Source organism: Aquarana catesbeiana, linkage group LG06, assembly GCF_042186555.1.
Source record: "Aquarana catesbeiana isolate 2022-GZ linkage group LG06, ASM4218655v1, whole genome shotgun sequence".
In the NCBI taxonomy this organism is placed as follows: Eukaryota; Metazoa; Chordata; class Amphibia; order Anura; family Ranidae; genus Aquarana; species Aquarana catesbeiana.
In genome coordinates, this window is record NC_133329.1 from 101,176,725 (window position 1) to 101,198,884 (window position 22,160).

The following is a 22,160-nucleotide window of genomic DNA, read 5'->3' on the forward strand; positions in this document are numbered from 1 at the left end:
GGTAGGAGCCTTCATACTTCTTTCCCAGTAGGTATACTTGAAAGCCCAACTTTGGAAAAAACATATTGCTCTCTTGCCCCTCAATCAGCATATTATTTTCAACTAAATGGCTAGCCTGTTTTATACTCCCCTAAGACCATCACCTACAGTGCCTTGAAAAAGTATGCATACCCCTTGAAATATTCCACATTTTGTCATGCTACAACCAAAAAACGTAAATGTATTTTATGTGATACACCAACACAAAATGGCTCATAACTGTGTAGTGGAAGGAAATTGATAAATATATTTCAAGTGTGTGGTGTAAATTTTGTATTCAGCCCCTTTTACTCTAATACCCCACACTAAAATCTAGTGGAACCAATCGCCTTCAGAAGTCACCTAATTAGTAACTAGAGTCCACCTGTCTCTAATTTAATCTTGGTAAAAATACAGCTGTTCTGTGAGGCCCTCAGAGGTTTGTTGGAGAACCTTAGTGACCAAACAGCTTAATGAAGGCCAAGTTGTGGAGAAGTTTAAAGCAGGGTTAGGTTATAAAAAAAATATTCCAAGCTTTGAACATCTCACGGAGCACTGTTCAATCCATCATCCGAAAATGGAAAGAATATGGCACAAGTGCAAACCTACCAAGACATGGCCGTCCACCTAAACTGACAGGCCGGGCAAGGAGAACATTAATCAGAGAAGCAGCCAAAACGTCAATGGTATCTCTGAAGGAGCTACAGAGATCCACAGCTCAGATAGGCGAATCTGTCCACAGGACAACTATTAGTTGTGCACTCCACAAATCTGGCCTTTATGGAAGAGTGGCAAGAAGAAAACCATTGTTCAAAGAAAGCCATAAAAAGTCCCATTTGCAGTTTGAGAGAAGCCATGTGGGAGACACAGCAAACACGGGGAAGAAGGTGCATTGGTCAGATGAGACCAAAATTAAACCTTTTGGCCTAAAGGCAAAACTCTGTGTGGCATAAAACTAACACTGCACATCTCCCTGAGAACACCATTCCCACCGTGAAACATGATGGTGGCAGCATCATGTTGTGGGGATGCTTTTCTTCAGCAGGGACAGGGAAGCTGGTCAGAGTTGATGGGAAGATGGATGGAGCCAAATACAGGGCAATCTTAGAAGAAAACTTCTGAGTCTGCAAAAGACTTGAGACTGAGGCGGAGGTTCACCTTCCAGCAGGACCCCTAATCATACAGCCAGAGCTACAATGGAATGGTTTAGATCAAAGCGTATTCATGTGTTAGATTGGCCCAGTCAAAGTCCAGACCTAATTTCAATTGAGAATCTGTGATAAGACTGGAAAACTGCTGTTCAGACGCTCTCCATCCAATCTGACAGAGCTTGAGCTATTTTGCAAAGTAGAATGGGCAAAAATGTCACTCTCTAGATGTGCAAAGCTGGTAGAGACATCCCCAAAAAGACTTGTAGCTGTAATTGCAGTGAAAGGTGGTTCTACAAAGTATTGACTCATGGGGGCTGAATACAAATGCACGCCACACTTTTCACATATTTATTTGTAAAAAATTTGGTAAAATCCTTTATCATTTTTCTTCCACTTCACAATTATGTGCCACTTTGTGTTGGTCTATCACATAAAATCCCAATAAAATAATTTTACGTTTTTGGTTGTAAGAATAATGTTGAAAATTGCATGGGGCATGAATACTTTTTCAAGGCACTGTATGTCCCAGGACTGCAGGGCTCTGCAAAGAAAGTATTTAGCATTTAACTTTTAGGAAAACGCAAACACTGTATTGAACAGGGACCTAAAACAGAGCTGGAGTTCAGCTTTAGTGTCCATACACACAGCTGCAACTACAAACAGCAACGTGCAATACATTTAGCAGCGTACAAATAAACTAGCACAGAGCTGCACCTTAGGGCTGTACATATCTGTAGATTCTATGTGTATTCACAAAAAGCCCCTAGAAGAATCATACGCTTTAAAAAGCAAGTACTTTTAGGTGCATATTTTATGCAGGATCTTCTGCTAGCTCTGCCAGCAAGAACCCACATACCATGCAGAAAATACACACATGCCTATGTGAATGAAGTCTTAACTGGAGGATGCTACTGCTGACCTCCTTATGAAAATTAGTTGTCTGGCTGTCATGCTAATCCTCTGGCTTCAGTATTTCTAAACCATTAGCCCAGACTAAGCATGCAGTAATGGAAAGTCAATAAAGTCAGATTATCTGATCTCTATACAGTGGGAAAAAAAAATTATTTTATCCCCTGCAGATTTGGTATGTACAGTGGGGCAAAAAAGTATTTTGTCAGCCACCAATTGTGCAAGTTCTCCCACTTAAAAAGATGAGAGGCCTGTAATTGTCATCATAGGTATACCTCAACTATGAGAGACAAAATGTGGAAACAAATCCAGATAATCACGTTGTCTGATTTTTGAAAGAATTTATTTGTAAATTATTTTGAAAATAAGTATTTGGTCACCTACAAACAAGCAAGATTTCTGGCTCTCACAGACCTGTATCTTCCTCTTTAAGAGGCTCCTCTGTCCTCCACTCATTACCTGTATTAATGGCACCTGTTTGAACTTGTTATCAGTATAAAAGACACCTGTCCACAACCTCAAACAGTCACACTCCAAACTCCACTATGATGAAGACCAAAGAGCTGTCGAAGGACACCAGAAACAAAATTGTAGACCTGCACCAGGCTGGGAAGACTGAGTCTGCAATAGGCAAGCAGCTTGGTGTGAAGAAATCAACTGTAGGAGCAATAATTAGAAAATGGAAGACCTACAAGACCACTGATAATCTCCCTCGATCTGGGGCTCCATGCAAGATCTCACCCCGTGGGGTCAAAATGATCACAAGAACAGTGAGCAAAAATCCCAGAACCACACGGGGGGACCTAGTGAAATGACCTGCAGAGAGCTGGGACCAACGTAACAAAGGCTATTATTAGTAACGCACTACGCCACCAGGGACTCAGATCCTGCAGTGCCAGATGTGTCCCCATGCTTAAGCCAGTACATGACCGGGCCCGTCTGAGGTTTGCTAGAGAGCATTTGGATGATCCAGAAGAGGATTGGGAGAATGTCAGATGAAACCAAAGTAGAACTGTTTGGTAGAAACACAACTCGTCGTGTTTGGAGTAGAGAGAATGCTGAGTTGCAACCAAAGAACACCATACCTACTGTGAAGCATGGGGGTGGCAACATCATGCTTTGGGGCTGTTTCTCTGCAAAGGGAACAGGATGACTGATCCGTGTACATGAAAGAATGAATGGGGCCATGTTTCGTGAGATTTTGAGTGCAAACCTCCCATCAGCAAGGGCATTGAAGATGAAACATGGCTGGGTCTTTCAGCATGACAATGATCCCAAACACACCGCCTGGGCAACAAAGGAGTGGCTTCGTCAGAAGCATTTCAAGGTCCTGGAGTGGCCTAGCCAGTCTCCAGATCTCAACCCCATAGAAAACCTTTGGAGGGAGTTGAAAGTCTGTGTTGCCCAGCGACAGCCCCAAAACATCACTGCTCTAGAGGAGATCTGCATGGAGGAATGGGCCAACATACCAGCAACAGTGTGTGACAACAAAGGATATTGCCAACAAAGGATATATAACAAAGTATTGAGATGAACTTTTACTTATTTCCCACCATAATTTGCAAATAAATTCTTTCAAAAATCAGACAATGTGATTGTCTGGATTTGTTTCCACATTTTGTCTCTCATAGTTGAGGTATACCTATGATGACAATTACAGGCCTCTCTCATCTTTTAAGTGGGAGAACTTGCACAATTGCTGGCTGACTAAATACTTTTTTGCCCCACTGTATGCCCAAGAAATGAAGGGTCTTTAATTTTTACCATAGGTGTATATTAAATGATAGAGACCGAATATCAACCAAAAACCCAGAAAAAACACGATACAAATGATATAAATTAGGTTACAGTTCAGTGAGTAAAATAAGTATTTTGATCCCCAAGGAAAACGTGACTTGGTGCTCGGTGGAGAAACCCTTGTTGGCAAGCACAGAGGTAAGACGTTTCTTGTAGTTGGTTACCAGGTTTGTACACATCTCAGGAGGGATTTTGGTCTAATCTTCTTACAGATCTTCTCTAAATCCTTAAGGTTTCTTGGCAACTCAAAGTTTCAGCTCCCTCCATAAATATTCTCAATAAAAGACCCACCCACGACCCATCTTCAGTGTTGCGGCTGAGGGATGAAGGTTCTCATCCAAGATTTTACAATACATGGCCTTGTCCATTGGCCCCTTAATACAGCAAAGTCTGACTGTACCTTTAGCAGAGAAACCGCCCCAAAGTATCATGTTACCACCTCTGAGCTTGACTGTAGGAATGGTGTTCTTCGGGTCATAGTCAGCATTTCTCTTCCTCCAAACTCGACGGGTTGAGTTAATGCCAAAGAGCTCAATTTTGGTCTCGTCTGACCACAGTACTTTCTCCCAATCCTTCTCTGAATCATTTAGATGTTTATTGGCATACTTCAGATGGGCCTGTACATGTGCCTTCTTGAGGAGGGGGACCTTGTGGGCGTTTTAGGACTTTAATCCCTGTTGGTGTATTATGTTATCAATGGTTTGTTTGGTGACTGGTCCCAACTGCCTTGAGATCATTCACAAGCTCCTTCCGTGTAGTTCTTGGCTGATTACTTTTCTCATCATCCTTGCCCATGAGGTAAAATCCTGCATGGAGTTCCAGACCGAGGGCTATTGATGATTATTTTGTATTTCTTCCATTTGCGAATAATCGCTCCAACAGTTGTCTCCTCCTTGCCAAACTTTTTGCTGATGGTATTGTAGCCCATTCCAGCCATGTGTCTTGTCCCTGACAGCTCTTTGGTCTTGCTCATGATGATGAGATTTTTTTTTTTTTTTTTTTTTTATACACATAATGAGTTGTTGTTGTTAGGAGCACCTTCTTAAATTGACAGGGCTAATCTGTGTATACTGTAGCCAGTCTGTGGGAGCCAGAATTACTGTTGGTTGGTAGGGGGATCAAATGCTTATTTTACTAACTGAACTACAACTCAATTTATAGCATTTGTATGATGTGTTTTTTCAGGATTTTTGGTTGATATTCTGTCTCTATCATTTAAAATACACCTATGATAAAAAAAATTATAGACCCTTCATTTCTTTGTAAGTGGGCAAACTTACAAAATCTACAGGGAATCAAATAATCATTTTCCCCACAATTTTTTTTCTAGGGTAGGGATTAAAAATATTATTAAAGCCTTTAGGTTGGCAATGAAATCCCTCATATATCTGACTTTGTTTTTAAATATGCAGGCTGTGAAGCTATCTTCTGATTTTTGGCTAGCCATCAGTCACTGACCTGAAAGAAACTGACTGTAGATCGATTTCTGTTTAACCACAGTGATGGGCGCCGCTGGGGAAGTTATGGCCCTGGCTGGCCATTCATGGATCAAAAATTCAGCCCAACCCTGCTGAGCCAGCTTAATTTTGATCCATGTATGGCCTGCTTTAGTCCTCTTTGGCTAGAGCCCAGCAATGGCCACTGGCCAGGGGATGTCCTGCCTCTCTTAGACCTATCCCCCTCACTTAGTGGTAGTCTGAATTTGAGGATTAAAGAGTATGGATAAATATCGTCCAATGAGGAAAAAAAATAAGTTTTTGTAGTTATGGTAAAATACAGAACTGCTAATTCAAGCTCTCATAGCTACTTTTGATTCTTTTGAGTCAACCTGGGAGGATTTGGAGGAGGCTAAAGACCTCCACAGAGTATCCCGCAGGTTCATTTGGTGTATCTTTTGTGTTGTAACTGGGAACGAATGGGTCATATGGGTATCAAGCAGACCACAGTTTTACTGAAAAAGGTGCCCCCTGCCTTGTTCCAGAACACATGGGAGTCCAGAAATCCAAGGTGCTCTACTATTCAAATTCATACTGCCAGAGCCAAAGTTGAACTCTGGCCCACCCCATGCCACACTCTTGGTTAGTTGGGCTGCCCATCATAGTACTGGATCAGTAGACACGCACAGGAGCTGGTCTGTATTTTTATTTTTTAAACCAAAATGAAGTTTATTGAGCATGAAAAGGATATGCAAACAAGTACAAAGTGCAACAGGCACTATTCAGAAGGATAAAGCATTTGAGATAACCTTCGCAAGTGCAGGGTACATACCAGATCATATTATTTAGGATAGTCCTAAGAACCTACCCACTTGAGCCTATGGTGCCCGAGTGCAAGAATAGCAAATTTTTAAAAGGAAAAGAAAAATAGCAGGAAGCGTATCATAGCACGTCACATGAAGGCATACAAGCATACAAACTGAGAGCGAAAGGCAATTACGTAAGCTACATCGGAGAACATAGCTTTTAAATGAGTTATTGCTCGTCTGTGCAAGTGGAGGAATCCTCCAACCACCTGTCCCAGATTTTGTTATATTTGGCTGGGCAGCCTCTGTGTGAATACAGTACCTTTTTTATAGGGAAATGTAGTGTTTACTGCCCTGATCCATTGCTGAATGGTAGAAGAGACGCTTTGATCCAAGATTGGGCTATTTGCATTCTGGCCATAAACCCAGACTCTTGCAAAAATATATTTAGGTACTTCTCCTCTTCGGAGATGGAAGGGAGACCTAATAAGCGGGGAATAATAAAATAATAATACGGGGAATGATCAGAGAGCACCTTACCCCACATTCAGGGGGTCAGGCACTAGGGCGGGGGAGATCAACAGTAGATCAATACGGGACATGGCAGATTGTGAGGGAGTAAAGCAGGAGTAGGCTATCATGGTCAGATGCTTGTGTCTCCAAGTGTCTATCATGGCGAACTCTGAGAGAAACCTCCCGAATCTGGTAAAGGGGTGGCATCTGGGCAGATGAGCTAAGTCTAAGTCGCCCATCCAGATGGTAGGTACTGTGGGATGTTTGGCCATAAAGGCTATTTCCACCTGCAGGACAGTAAACTGGAATGGTGGTGGGATATAAAGTGCCATAAGGAGACCCTCCAAGCCACCAACGTCGGCGTGGAGAAATAGAAACCGACCCTGCGGATCTGACTGCAGGTAGTGGAGTTGGAACTGCACTGATTTAGGGATCAGAATAGCTACCCCATGGGAATTGGAGGTGTAGGGGACGTGGTAGAGCCAGCCGACCCAGGGTTTTTTGAGCGCCATCTGAATCTGACCCTTGATGTGAGTCTCAACAAGGACAGAGACGTCTGCTCGCAAGGACTTGAGGTGGGAAAGGACAGCTACTCGTCTGGGTTTAGTGCGTAGTCCGCGCACGTTCCATGTAACTAATTTGAGAGAAGCCATGGCAGTTTCGGGGGTATTTGGGCATGCAGTCGAATCCACAGGGAACAGCCTCCCACAGAGCAGTCAAACATTTCAAATACAGTGCAGAACAGCACGCAGTACAAGGGGAAAAAAAAGCATTACACATGTGAGTGCGGCGGGTCTGTGCAAGCAGACTGCAGGGGCCAACAGTCTTTTAGTACTGGTTGCACAGAAAGCCAAGGAGGGTAGTGAATGACCATAAGGATTCAGTATATATTGAGTACAATGAGGTTGAGTTACGAGGGAAGTCAAATGTAAGCAACTTAATACATATAACACGTGAACTTTGCCTACTCTGGACCAGCGTGACAGAATAAACAAACGACTACCCTCCATGGCCGTGGTGGTAGCGGCTGGCCAGGGAAACAAAAGCGTCAGTGGTCGCCAGGTCAGAAAAAGGAACATGAGTTCAAGTGTGACCATGGCGTGCTCAGGGGGACGGCTAGTAACTGAAGCGCGCACAACGGTGCGGGGTGGAAAGTTTACAGACAGTTCAGGTGGGTGCAGACAGTGCGTCTGAGGGCAGTTAGGATCAATGAAGTGGGGAGTAGAAGAGGATGGGGAAGTAATTCGGGTTACAACACTGGTACAAGGGGCGCAGATAGCGCCCGGACTGGCCGAAAGAGATCAAAGTGGGTGCAGAAGGGGAGAAATAACAGGCAGTGCCTGACTCGCGGTTCGTGGAAGATTGTCCGGTCCGGGGCCGAAACAATGGAGCCACTACCAAGAAATCCCATTCACATGTCGAGAGAGGGGAGTTGATTGGAGACCTAGGCAGGTGCAGGGCCAGCTGCGTTGCGGTGTTCCAGCCATAACAGGACTGCTGTGGGATCTTCAAAGAATTGGGCCTTGCCATCACAGACCACGCGGAGCCTCGCTGGAAACTGCATTGCATAGGTTAAGTGGTGGATGTGGAGTTGTCGCTTAGCCTCGGTGGACTGTGCCCTCTTCTTTTGTACTTCGGCGGAGATATCTGGGAACACCTCGACGTTCATGTTGCCGAATGGGATGTTGCCTCTCTCGCGGGTTAGGCGCAGAACAGTGTCACGGTGGTTTAGAAGCTTTGCAATAAAGGTGCGTGGGGGGGGGCGGGCGTAGGTCGAGCAGCCTGGCGATGAGCACGCTCCACCAAGAACGTTGTCGAGAAGGCCTCTCTGCTGAAAGTTTTAATAAGTAGGTTCTCAAGAAATGGGGGGGGGGGGGTGGTCAGAGCCCTCCGCTCTTTCGAGTAGACCCACAAATCGGAGATTGCATCTGCGGAGTCTGTTCTCTATGTCCTGCTTATTCAGGACGACACTGAGCTGATGGTGCAGCCGTTCAGTTGTCACTTGCAATGGTGGGATTTCAGCCTCCATGTGACCTACCCTGCATTCGGTCTGTCGCTCTCTCCCTCAATTTGTGGATATCAGATGAGAGAGATGTCGACCTTCACCTCCTCTATTTTAGAAGTGAGGGTAGTTTGGCACAGGGAGACAGCCTCAAGGATTCTGGCAGTTTCTCCGGAGGGTAGCTCCTCTGCTTCCTGAATGGGAGCGGCGCCATCTTCCTCCACATGTTCTCGTCCCTCATGGCGATACTTATCAAGCTTGGCCAAAGCCTCAAAGACCCGCTTCGGCAGCAGCAGGAGTGCAGGGAGACACTACGGGCAGCCGGTCAGTGTATTTAAGGGAGGATTACCCCACAGGATCGATGTAAAGGATGGATTCTCAGACGGAGCTCTCAGTCTGCACACCCTACGCCATGCAGCTCCAGTCCATGCCCCCAGCTGGTCAATATTTTACATATTCTGGTTTTCTAGGGTGTGGATATTCTGGATGTTTACGAAAGCTGTGTGCTGGCGGAGACATGCAAAGTTTCTTTGTCCAAAAAAAAGAAAAAGTTGCCCCTTTTTACAATTCTTTGTTTATGTATCCCGGCTCTTTCTTGGTATGCTGAGAATAGAAAAGAATCTGGTGCTGTGGACGAGACAACTTCTGTGCATTATCAGTGGCCAAAGAAGATCACCTTGGAAGCCATGGCTGGGGAGATGGTGGAGTGGTTCTTGTAGCCTGTTACTGCTACAGGAGGGCACATAAGAGGTCATTTTGCAATAATGTGCAAGTATGCCATACATGATAGCACATCCCTCAACCAGCAAAAATTGGGTTTGTCTTAAAAAACTGAACTAAAGGCAATACTTCTGTTTCAATGGTCCGACCTCCCTCACCAGCACTGGCATCCTGCCCTTGGCTTCTCCTGGGTGCCAGTTTTCGACCATCTTGATTGATGGGCTTAGGATGAAGTCTTTCCCGCGTGTGCGCAGGAGTAAAGTCATCCTGGGGCACTGGCCCTGTGTCGGGATGCAACCTGAGATGCACATGCGCAGCTCATTGTACATTCTACAGATAACTGCAAACATGCAGATATGGTTATTTTATTGCAGAAATGTCTCTTCTGCATTAAACAGCCTGCCTGCTTGCAGTTTTTTTTGGTTTAATATTTTTACGTATTATTTTGTAGGAAGAATTTACAGTATGAACCAGTGAAAAGAGGCACATGAATAAACAAGGGTCGTAAGGGATAGATAGATAGATAGATAGATAGATAGATGGTAATATCTAGATAGCTATATCTAGATAGATATCTCAAAAATACAAACTCAAATGCGACGAGTTATAGAGCTGGAATATTCATCTTACGATATATACCGGTAGTTATATGTAGACAGTATGTGCAGAGAATTAGTATCGTAATGAATATATCAAACATTTGACCATACTTGAATAGTTCAGAGACAAAAGACGAGTAAGGAAAAAGAGGGAAAGAAGTACCGGACATGGAGACCGCAAATAATATTAAGGCCTATATTGTATTAATAGAATAGCCGGACAAGCGTTTATCTGGCATAAGGGGTACAGGGGCGCCGCCCCCCTAATCCATGTTTTTTTTGAGGCACATGATTAGAGCCTGAGGCTCTAATTGGCTTCAAAAAAGGGTGGGCTTGGGGCCCACCCAGTTGTGTGACAATAGCAAATTAATATTTGCTATTGTCCTCCTAATTCTCCTCCAGGCCATTCAGGAAGTGGGTCCCGATTGGCCGAGAGGAGAAGTGACCGTAGAGGAGGAGGAGACGCAAGGGAAGCTGCCATGAAGCCACTAAGGAGGGAAGATGCAGCAAGGAGCCGAAGCTGCCCATGACCTAGATGAGGTAAGTGCCGGGCTGGTGGGCACATGAGGGAGAGACTGGGGGGGTGGGAGTGGTTGGCGAATGGTTTGTTTGACGCCCCCCCCCCAAAAAATGGAGCACCAGTTGCCACTGATAATGAATACTATTTTTTTCATGGATCATAATCCATGAGATCTTATGTTTGGCTGTAGATAGAGACTGAAGTTTCCTTCCACGCTTACATACAGTAATTGTGGCCATCAGAAAATCAAAGCAGATTAATCTTTGCAAGCCAAGGGGTGTGTCCTTTTAATAGGTTAATTTAGCAAGGCAATTTGGGGCTGTTGTATTGTTTGTGTGTGTATGTGTATATATATGTGTGTGTGTGTGTGTGTGTGTGTGTGTGTGTATGTGTATGTGTGTGTGTATATGTACCACCTAGTCAACTCTGTGTGATTTGCATTGAATAAGGAGACATTCAGTATTCCTTGAAAGGAATATTGATTACTTTTCTGCCATTGTCCCAACGCTAAGCTGACAAAGAGGTCCCTGACCCACTCTGCTTGCAGTTTTTTTCAATGATTTTTATTTCCACTATAAAGCCTAATACGGCTTATGATGTTCTTTTTAGAAAAATAAATAGCCCTGGTAATTTGTGAATAAAAAAAACAGCTCTCAGTGAAATTCTCATCCTATCTCTGAGCCTGTCCCTTGCAGACTCGCCAATCTGCAATCCACCCTGGGTTGATAGGAGAATACTGCAGAGAATCACACTTGTTATTATAGTGCTGATATCCACCAGTTCAACTGCCATGGAGGGAGACTGGGCTTCTGGTGTGTCCCTGCACCTTTAAGGAGAAATGGGCTATTTCTAATGCATGCTGCTAATTTATTAATTGTGATATACACTCACAAGCCACTTTATTATGTACACCTTGCTAATACCGGGTTAGACCCCCTTTTGCCTTCAGGACTGCCTTAACTCTTTTTGGCATAGATTCAACAAGGTGTTGGAAACATTCCTCAGAGATTTTGGTCCATATTGAAATGATCACATCACGCAGTTGCTGCAGACTTGCCGCTTGCACATCCATGATGCGTATCTCCTGTTCCACTACATCCCAAAGGTGCTCTATTGGGTTGAGATCTGGTGACTGTGGAGGCCATTGGAGTACAGTGACCTCATTGTCATTTTCAAGAAACCAGTGGTGAGCTGATTTGAGCTTTGTGACATGGTACATTATCCTGCTGGAAGGAGCCATCAGAAGATGGGTACACTGTAGTCATAAAGGGATGGACATGGTCAGCAACAATACTCAGGTAGGCCGTGGTGTTTAAACGATACTCAATTGGTACTACGGGGCCCAAAGTGTGCCAAGAAAATATCCCCCACACCATTACACCACCACCACCAGCCTTGATCCATCCTTGCATTTTTCATTCTACGCCAAATTCTGACCCTACCATCTGAATTTCACAGCTGAAATCGAGACTTATCAGACCAGGCAACATTTTTCCAATCTTCTGTTGTCCAATTTTGTTAAACCTGTGCAAATTGTAGCCTCTGTTTCCTGTTCTTAGCTGACAGGCGTGGCACCCTGTATGGTCTTCTGCTGTTGTAGCTCATCTGCTTCAAGGTTCGATGTGTTGTCTGTTCAGAGATGGTATTCTGCATACCTCGGTTGTAACGAGTGGTTATTTGAGTTACTGTTGCCTTTCTATCATCTCAATCCAGTCTGACCATTCTTCTCTGACATCAACAAGGCATTTTCGTCCACATAACTGGAGCTCGCTGGATATTTTCTCTTTTTTGGACCATTCTCTGTAAACCCTAGATATGGTCGTATTGAAAACAAAAGCCGCCACACGATTGCTCTTTGTTATGAAATTTTATTTTGCACTGAAGCAGTTACAGCATCTTTTTAAATTCTTGTTGTAACTGCTTCAGTGCAAAATAAAATTTCATAAGAAAGAGCGATCGTGTGCTGGCTTTTGATTTCTATAGATTCATGTTGAATAGGATAGCCAGAGCACTGACACACAGGCCATCATCCTTTTATTGTGGTAGAGCTTGGGTGAGTTCTTACAGCCATCTCTAGGAATGAAATATATGTGAAAATCCCATTAGATCAGCAGTTTTTTTTTTTTTAAATACTCAGACCAGCTCGTCTGGCATCAACAACCATGCCATGTTCAAAGTCCCTTAAATCCTCTTTCTTTCCCATTCTGATGCTCAGTTTGAACTTCAGCAAGTCATCTTCAACAAGTCTGGATTCCTAAATGCATTGAGTTGCTACCATGCGATTGTCTGATTAGCAATTTGTGTTACCAAGCATCTAATGGGTGTATCTAATAAAGTGGCCAGTGAGTGTATGTCCCAAGGTGGGAGCTCTGTTAGGCCAGAGTGAAAGATCACTTTGCAGAGGGGCTTTGGTGCAACAGCGTGGCTACACATATATTTGCAAATATATATAACGTAGTAACGCAGTAACGCATTCATAGAACATAAAGTATTTACATGTCTTGTTCCATCACATATCCAAAAAATGAGGATCATTCCTCATTTCAGGACAGTGGGTGGAGCCAACTTTATGGCCCATTGGCTAGATAAACATCCAAAACTGCTGGTGTATAGTTCATATATAGCCTAATATAGAGCCATTTATTTCAAAGTGCATACAGCTGTTTCGGACTTTTTGGCCATCATAAATGCAGTTTATGGAAATCCGTGGCTTCTATGGATTAGAGACCCAACTATACAGGATAATCATACAAGTTATTATGGGAAGGGACTAAAGCGGTGATCTCCAAACTGTGGCTTGTAGGCTGGATGTGGCCCTTTGCTTGCCTTTATCCGACCCTTGAGGCACCATTCCAACTACTGACACCAATGATACTGCACCATTCCTCCCACAGAAACCAATCATAGGACGCCATTCCTCCCCTAAATACCAACAGTGGGGCAGCATTCCTCCCACTAAAATTCTTTCTAACCCCACTGGCCACAGTCTGACTCTCCTAAAGCCTGAAGAACAGTTAACTGGCCCTTTGTTTTCAAAAGTTTGGAGACCCCTGGACTAAAGGAATCAAAAAGCCCTCCGATCGAATCAGTGTAGCTAAGTATTCGGTTGGAGGGCTTTTTGATTCCTTTTAGTCTCTTCGAACCATAACGTGTGGTTATACTGTCTTAACTTCAACAAAAACCTCTGATTTCAACACAAATTGTTCATACAGTTTAGAGTGGACTCTGTGCTAAGTAACTGGTAAGTGCACTGGGGAAATAATCCTAATTATATTTTGTGCCGTTTTCATGTGCACCTCACTTTTGCTAGATATACATTGATCAGATTGGTTGCTGTTTTTACTTTGGGCTTTTGAGACATTTAACCTTTTTTTGTGTTCCTATAACAACTCATTGGTGAAATGATCTCAAGGTATCTGGTGATTCCTTTGACATGGTGTCCTCCAAAAAGCAGAATACGTTTATTTTGTGATGGCTCCTTGTGAGGGGCTTACAATGCAGCGTAACCTTTCCCATTTCTCTGTGTAATATGTTACATGTCAGTTCTGTGCATGTGCTTTCTTATGCTAACATTGTATGTCATAAGTGCTAAAATTACTAAAGGGGGCAAAGTTAGCAGCATGGAGAATACAGCCTCCCTCTTGTAATCTAGCTGACAGTTTCCAGCTGCTGTGTGTTAGCCTATAGCTCCAAGTCCTGTCATGTTGTTCCGTACTACCAGACTAGCACTTTACATCTGGTTCCCCTGGCAACAAACTGGTTAACGTCTCCCCTAATATTTGCTGTGTGTGAGGATTTGGCAGCACAGTCTGTTTGGCTAGGAGGGAGCCCGAGCTGATTTCCCCCCCTACCCTCCTCCTTCTGATGGCTACTGAATATTTCATCCCATCCGAGCAGGAATTAATGGAAGGAGATGCTCTCTGCTCTTCATCCATTAAAAGCAGCCCTGGGAGGCATCGCCTTGGACTGTCTCATGTGCCTTCTGAGTGCCAGAGGCAGGGAGCCTCCCTGAGGGGGAGCGGAGGGAGAACAGAGCACCTCCGCAAGACCTCAAATGCGTCAGGAAGAGTGCATAGAAATGGGACCTCAGACTATGCCTGTAACCTTGTTTACCAGGACATGGGCAGTCACGCATCCTGCCCTAATCTGGCCTTTTCAGAGACCTTCGTTATCCTCTCCAGTATCATATTTTCTATATTAAGACTCAGATATAAAAAAAATTGTGAAAGGTTCTGCATGCTGTGCACAGTCAGAGGTTTAAAGAAAACCAGTTGCAAAACTTAGAGAACTAGTCATGTAGCTTACACAAGAGTTTTTATATTTGTTGTTAAAGCATGCCTTTCCATAGACAAACATCTGTAAACCCACAACTGGAATGTTGTATCAGTATCTTCTTGAGCACCCCATGACCCTCCAAATTTGTTGTAATATGCAAATACTGACTTGGAAAATTGATGGCTGGCCTGTTCCCTCCTGACTCACTGCTAGATCAGTATTTTTTTTTTTTTTTTTTTCATTCAACCCAGTGGACTGGTACGTTCGGGAGGAGATACTGTACTAACAATCCGATGTTAGTACAACAATATCCCCACCGAGCTATCCTGTTCTGACAGGGGGACAGCCCCCCTGCCAGAACACACCGTTCAGCCTTCTCAGCCATTGGATGCTGATCGGCAGACCTTTTTTGGTCATGCCCTTCATCAGAAACCAGACTGGCTGCCGTACACACAGAATGTTGGCTGGTCTCTATTGAACCAGCCGATACCTCCTGATATTCAGCCCGTGTGTACGGTGCTTTAGGGCTCTTTCACACGGATGTGTCCCTGTACGGAGCCTGCTCTGCTCAGCGGGGGATCGCTCCGTTGATCCCCGCTGAGCAGGCAGATGACAGGTGTGCAATGACGGACCTGTCAGAGCGCCGCTCTTTCCTATGGGGGATCGGATGAAGACGGACCGTAGAGTCCGTTGTCACCCGATCCGATCCGCAGACAGATGGAAAAGTGGGTTTTTCCTCCATCACACTTTTTCGGATTGGAGCAGGATGGATGTCAGCGGACATGTAGCAGTCTATGGAGCATCCGTTCAGGTCCGCCTAAAAAACTGACAGGCAGACCTGAACGGATCGTTTGTGTGAAAGAGGCCTAAGGCTAAAAAAATGTTTTGGATTTAAAACCTCCTATTGTGTTTTTATTTATTTATTTTTTTCTGTGTCCCATTAGAGAGATTTCCCTTTTACTTCCTGGAAAACAGCAAGAAGTCCACATAGAAGCTGCACTCCTCACAGCACTTGACCTTTTAGATAATAGGTAAGTGCTTGAAGTGATCTTCTTCTTCTATGGATGAGGCCCTGCCAAAACCAAATACGAAGACTATAACGCTCCAAATACATTTCACATATTTATTGTGAAGACCGCATTAGATCTTAAACTGACATTTTGGGGGCCTCGCACATTCCCTTCCTCAAGGCACCATGGTGACCTATAAAAAAAATATCTCCAACCTGAGACTTAATCCCCTCTTAGACAGCTGCCACTGGAACAGGTATCCCCACTGGAATATTTACCCTTATCCCATGTTCTGAGGACAACTGTAACATTTTTGATATTCCATTCGGTCAAATAGAGAGGGTTTATCTCCTCAGTTTTGGACAAAGATAGCAATAACATTCTGGAAGACTCTATCCTAAATGTAGCAGACTGCGCAGATCCTGATTTGAGGATCCTGGGTCTCTCTAGCTTTTTCTGGCTTCTCCCTCTGGCCCCACTCGTTACAGGATACCATAGTAATGTGAAGGTCAACAGGAGGAACTGTAACTGTTAAGAGCTGCAGGGAACCTAGAAGTTTGACACTCTTTTTCTCAGACTTTGGGGTACAATTTATCAGCATTGAAGAGGCATTTGGTGTCTTGGGCAGTGTGAAAGATTACAGACAACTTTCACAAGATTGCCTTGCATGAGCAACTTTTGTATAATGACCGGGTCACTTTATGGGCACAATAAAAAATTGTGAAGAAACCAGCATGGGGATCCCTCCAAATCCATACCAGGCCCTTTTGGGTCTGGTATGGATTTTAAGGAGAACCCATTGCCAAAATAAAAAAACAAAAAAATGGTGTGGTCTCCCCCTAAATCCACAGCAGACCCTTATCCTAGCATGCCACCTGGCAGGCCAGAAAAAGAGAAGGGGGGGGGGCATGTGAGCGAGCCCCCTCCCCACCCCAAAGGAACCTTGTCCCTATGACAAGGGCCTCTTCCCCACAGCCCTGGCCGGTGGTTGTGGGGGTCTGCGGTCGGCTTATCTGAATCTAACAAGGTTGGTCCCCAGATTTATTCACCAAAAAGTGTCAAAAAGAAATAAAAGACCGTTTCTGAAAATTCCTTTATTAAAAAATCAAAAACCTTGTCCCCCGGTGTAGATCCATCGTCGATCGCGACACCTGCCGACCCGAAAAAAAAAAACCTTGCGCCGAAGGCTCCTGCCGTCTGCCTGCTCTGTTGTCTGCCAGTTCTTAAGTAGCGGGGTCATCCGGTGGCGCCGCCCCCTTGTGACGTTATCGACTGGTGCATGCTGGGTCAGTGACATCACAAGGGGTTTGGTATGGATTTGTTGGGGGGGGGGCCACACCGTTTTTTGTTTTTTTTGTTTTGTTTTTGGTGTGGGGTTCCACTTGAAATCCATACCAGACCTAAAGGATGTGGGGGTGGGAGACCCCCACGCTGTTTTTTGTTGGATTGAATTAGTGTTCAAAACTGATCAGATGTGCGATTTCAGTTGCTTTTCCATAGAAAGCAGTGAGCCTGAAATTTGCATCTGAATCGCACCACAGTGCTCAGAAAATGTACAGGACTCTTTTTAAATTCGCAGCTAGTTCGCACTGCTGCTGCATCGCATATATGTGAACTGGCTCCATAGAAAGGCGGCTTGATTTGCATGTAATGCAAATCAGATGCGGTTCAAAAGCATCCAATTCGCATATATGTTAATGGAACCTAGCTGTGAAAAATGTAGGTTTAACACTTACTTTGGCTGATTTTGAATCTGGAGCTGAGGGGATCTCTGAGGTCGGGCAGTTGCAGCCCGGTGATGATCGAGACGAGCTAAATATATAATTAGGAGCAGCAAAGGTCCATCGGGAAATGGAAAAGAACCAGGTAGCTCGCTTTTACAAATATGTGTATTAGCATGTAGACCATGTGGTGGCATGAAACTGAATTTAAAAAATTAAACCGTCAGTATAGTGAGCGCTCAACTTCACTTTGCAGGTGCAAAAGGCAAAGCTAATTCTCTGCAATATGCAAAGCTCGAGTTACTTTCTGATTGCAGAACTATAGGTCTGACGCAGCAGACAGCGTTTCAATCCTTGGAGGAGAGACCACTGCTTCCCTACAAGAATCAAAGATCCTCTCTGATAGTACGATGGCTGGGGACAGCTTTTCGTACTTGGGCTGTGATTGCTTTCTTAGGAAAATTAAAGTGTTACTAAACCCAGGACCCTGCATTCACTATGGAAATGCAATTATTTTAGTAAATATAAACTGCTAAATACCTTTTCTCATCAGTAGTATATAGCAGTCTTGTAACTTCTATCAGTGTCTGGTAAAAACTTGTAGGAGGAGTTTTCATTCTCCTCTTACTGCCCTATGAAGCTGCAGGGCCCCTGACCCTCTGTCTGGACAGGGCTAATTGGCCCTGTGCTGATCACATGCACCCTCCCAAGAAAAAAGACTTTAGCAATACACACCAAACTAAGCATGTGCAGAGTGCCCCCAAGGCTCTGTTCTATCAGAAGATGGTTTGGGGATGGTAAAAGAAGGGGAGGATCAGAGAAGACAGGATCAAACAGCCTTTTTACACAAAGCAGAGGATTAACCCCTTAGGATCCACAGTGAGTATAAAGAGCATTCTTTATGGCAGGGATATGCAATTAGCGGACCTCCAGCTGTTGCAAAACTACAAGTCCCATCATTTCTCTGCCTCTGGGTGTCATGCTTGTGGCTGTCAGAGTCTTGCTATGCCTCATGGGACTTGTACTTCTGCAACAGCTGGAGGTCCGCTAATTGCATATCCCTGCTTTACTGCATATACAGTACAGACTGATTTTACTGTTGTGGGTTTAGTAACACTTTAACTGTAAGTCTGTACACTGTTTGGTTTGATGCAGCTGATCTGCATTTTGGCTATAAGTTTAGTTTGGCTATAAGGACTCCTGGTATATAGATTACTCCCGATAAACAAATGTCTGTGAGTATGGGCCCATGTTGACCAATGTTGTTTTCCTGCATTTGATGTGCATTTGGAGTCAAATGTTGCTGACTTGAGTTTGAACAGTACACATAGCAGTTCAGATGCTGCATTTCGATCTGTTTTGCATTGAGCTGCGTTTATTTGGACGCAGCATGTCCTATAGAGGTGCATGTTAACTGCAGCCAAAGCAGGTCATTCGCAGCCTTTTCTTGGCAAACACTGTTTGCTATTCAAAGACATGCATTTGTGCCTGAATAGCAAATGCTGCGCTTGACAAGAACATCAATTGAATGGAGCCCTAAAGGAGATCATTCTGGGGATTTTCTGGTTACTATTGTTATGGTGTCTGAACAGCCAAAAATGTCAATGTTTTGGCATTCTAAATTTTTAGGTATTGAGAGGCTAAGACGGTTATTGGATAAATGAAACATTCAAATATAATTATTAGTTATTGGATAAATCTGTGGGTAAAAATCCCTTTTTTATATTGTATATATTTTTCCTTTTTTATATTTCAGGTATTCGAAAAATGATAGAGGTGCATAGAAAATACTCTCTCTCCGAGAGGTTAATCCGTACAATCTCCTCCGTGCGGTCGTTGCCTGGCGACACTGTGGAATCTCTGATTCGCAAGGTGAGTAGAAAGAGGTAGAATTGTTCCAAGTAACCTGCCGTTACTGTCTTCTATAAAATGCTAGCTGCCTGGCTGTCCTGAGCAAGCATTCTAGAAGTAAAGTTAGAGTACCTGATCGGCATCATTCTCTTCAACTTCAAGCAGAGCGTAATAATAAACTTGAATTCTGAAAGCATCATCACTAATATAATCAGGGGCCTGTGACAAAGTCCACAAGTGACCAGCATCACCCGTGACGTGTGTGGAGTTTGTAGTATTAAAGTGACTTGTGTTGGGGTTCTCCTTTTCAGAAGCTGCTGTTACTTTTAAAATTGGTGAGGCTGAACAGAGCCCTGCCCACGTCATTCATTCACACACATCTGTAAACAAATGAACTACTAGTCCCATTTGCAGCTGCAGACCACAGACAGACTTGTAGTGGAATAGAAGTGCAATAATCAGCACACTTGTAGTCCATTGACACTTCCTCCAGCTCTCCACCTGAAAGCATGTAGAGCACATGTGTCAAACACAAGGCCCGCGGGCGAAGCCCGGCCAGGCCATTTTATGTGGCCCTCGCACCGCTGCTGCAGCTACGGCTTGTCACATTTTTTTATTGAATTTGCCCCCACCTTGTTTCAGAAGTCAGCAGCAGAGAGGAGGACAGAACTCCTCCGCCAGATCCTGTGCTTCTCCTTGCATCCACGGAGATGCTCGTCTCTGCCCCCCCACCTTTCTCAGCAGTCAGTGGCAGAGAGGAGGACAGAACTCCTCCTCCTTCCTCCTACAGATTCTACACCTCTCTGTGCAGCTGCAGCACCCCCTCGTCTCAGCAGACTCCGGCAGTTGATTCCAGCCCTCCTCTGGTCCTCCTCCAGACCCTGCACTTTCTGCTTCTAAGCTTCACCCTCAGCTTCTTCCTGGCCGCAGCACAAGGTTAGGGGGGTACACTGTGATGTAAGATGGGGTGGGGGACTCTTGACATCTTACATGCTCAGGACATTTGCTTATAATAATTTTGAGAATAATACGATTCTATGCCGGTTGAAAAGGGAGGGTTGCACACCGCTGGTATCCTACAGAGTAGATACATTTATATAGTCTTACAGATACAATCGGCCCTTTGAGGGCAATCCTATTTCTGATGCGGCTTGCGATGAAACTTAGTTTGACACCCCTGCTATTGAGGTACGGGAAGAGCTGGAGGGAGGAAGGCCTGACATTGCACTTGCAATCCACTGATCACAAGTGCAAAGCTTTGCAAGTTTCTGTGCAAAAAAAAATTATAAATGTATATATTTTTCCTGCGAAAATATGTGCATTTATATTCTTTATTTTTTATCAAGTTGTTATGGGTAAAGATCCGCTTTAAGAAAAAATTTTAAAAAATGTTCTTTATCAAGGAACATACATTCCACATTCATAATTATGCTACCTAAATCAGTGTGTGCTCTAAATTGCCTCCAGCATTGCTCCCGTTTCTTCTTGCTGGAGGCTGCCATTTTGCCCCTGAACAACAGTAAAATTTTAGGCTGTCAGATCGGCTTGTAGTGGCTCTGATTGCTGATTTAATCCTCCAAACTTTACATCACCACAGTGTCCCCTACTGGCAGAACAGGAGATGGACACTCCCAGAAGTGTTAGATTTGGCATGATCATCGTTAACCCTTTTTTCTTTCTACTGTAGAGATTAGTGGCATGAGCAGTGGGAGAGGTGATTATTCCATATTTTCATTGAAGGGGGGCATTTATTGTACAGTTTTGGTGACAGAGTTAATTTAAAACTCCATACATTCAATGCATGTCACGCAGCTTTTGTCAATAAACGCTTTGCGAGGAAAAGCTTTTCTGTGTTTTTGTACCACTACCAGTGTAATAACCTGTCTGAGATGAGAAGGAAAGACAGCCTTTCTGTTTGATGACATCATAGACCACGTATCTGCTTTATGTTCCAATTGTCTTGCCTACATCATGTCCTCTTTTGCTTTAGAGCAGTGGTCTCCAAACTGAGGCCCAGGGGCTGAATGTGGCCCCTTACTTGCCTTTGTTCGGCCCTTGGGACACTATTCCTCCCACTGACAAAAACAATGGGGAAATCGTTTCTGCGCTGACATCACCAGTGGGGCACTATTCTTCCTACTGACACCAACAATGGGACACCATACTCCCACTGACAAAAACTTTAAGGCAATTATTTATGCACTGACGCCAAGAATGGGGCACTATTCCTCCCACTGACACCAAGAATGGGGCGCTGTTCCTCCCACTGACGCCAAGAATGGGGCGCTGTTCCTCCCACTGACGCCAAGAATGGGGCGCTGTTCCTCCCACTGACGCCAAGAATGGGGCGCTGTTCCTCCCACTGACGCCAAGAATGGGGCGCTGTTCCTCCCACTGACGCCAAGAATGGGGCGCTGTTCCTCCCACTGACGCCAAGAATGGGGCGCTGTTCCTCCCACTGACGCCAAGAATGGGGCGCTGTTCCTCCCACTGACGCCAAGAATGGGGGGCACTAATAATTCCTAATACCAGTTGCTTCCTCCTACTGGCCATTGTCCAGCCCCCTAAAGTCTGAAGCACAGTAAACTGGCCCTTTGTTTACAAAGATTGGAGACCCCTGCTTTAGAGTAAATGCTGGTGGGGACCATACTATCTGTTACATATCAGAGTTGGCACACTCCTCTTACAATTGGAGTGGTAGGAGTGAATAAAAATTATATTCAAATTTACCAAGTTGAATTAATTGGAGTAAACAAAAATTGTAAGTGGAGAAGTTTAATGACCAGCAAGACCTGTATGGTTACTGCAGCTAGTGGTATTTTTATAAGAACT

The 22,160-nt window shown here is 44.3% G+C and overlaps 1 protein-coding gene across 9 annotated transcripts in view; it reads left to right on the plus strand.

The window, feature by feature from the left end:
* Positions 1-22,160, plus strand: part of ASB8 (ankyrin repeat and SOCS box containing 8) — a 41,931-nt gene that overhangs the window by 14,246 nt on the left and 5,525 nt on the right. For 3 of the 9 annotated variants that reach the window (XM_073636544.1, XM_073636545.1, XM_073636547.1), the window contains 2 exons: positions 15,691-15,777; positions 19,234-19,349. In XM_073636544.1, the coding sequence (XP_073492645.1) occupies positions 19,245-19,349 (105 nt within the window). In that variant the 5' untranslated portion in view covers positions 15,691-15,777; positions 19,234-19,244. Of the gene's footprint in view, positions 1-3,962; positions 4,014-15,690; positions 15,778-19,233; positions 19,350-22,160 lie in introns of all 9 variants that reach the window. The other 6 variants (XM_073636542.1, XM_073636543.1, XM_073636548.1 and 3 more) reach the window with 3 other exon arrangements.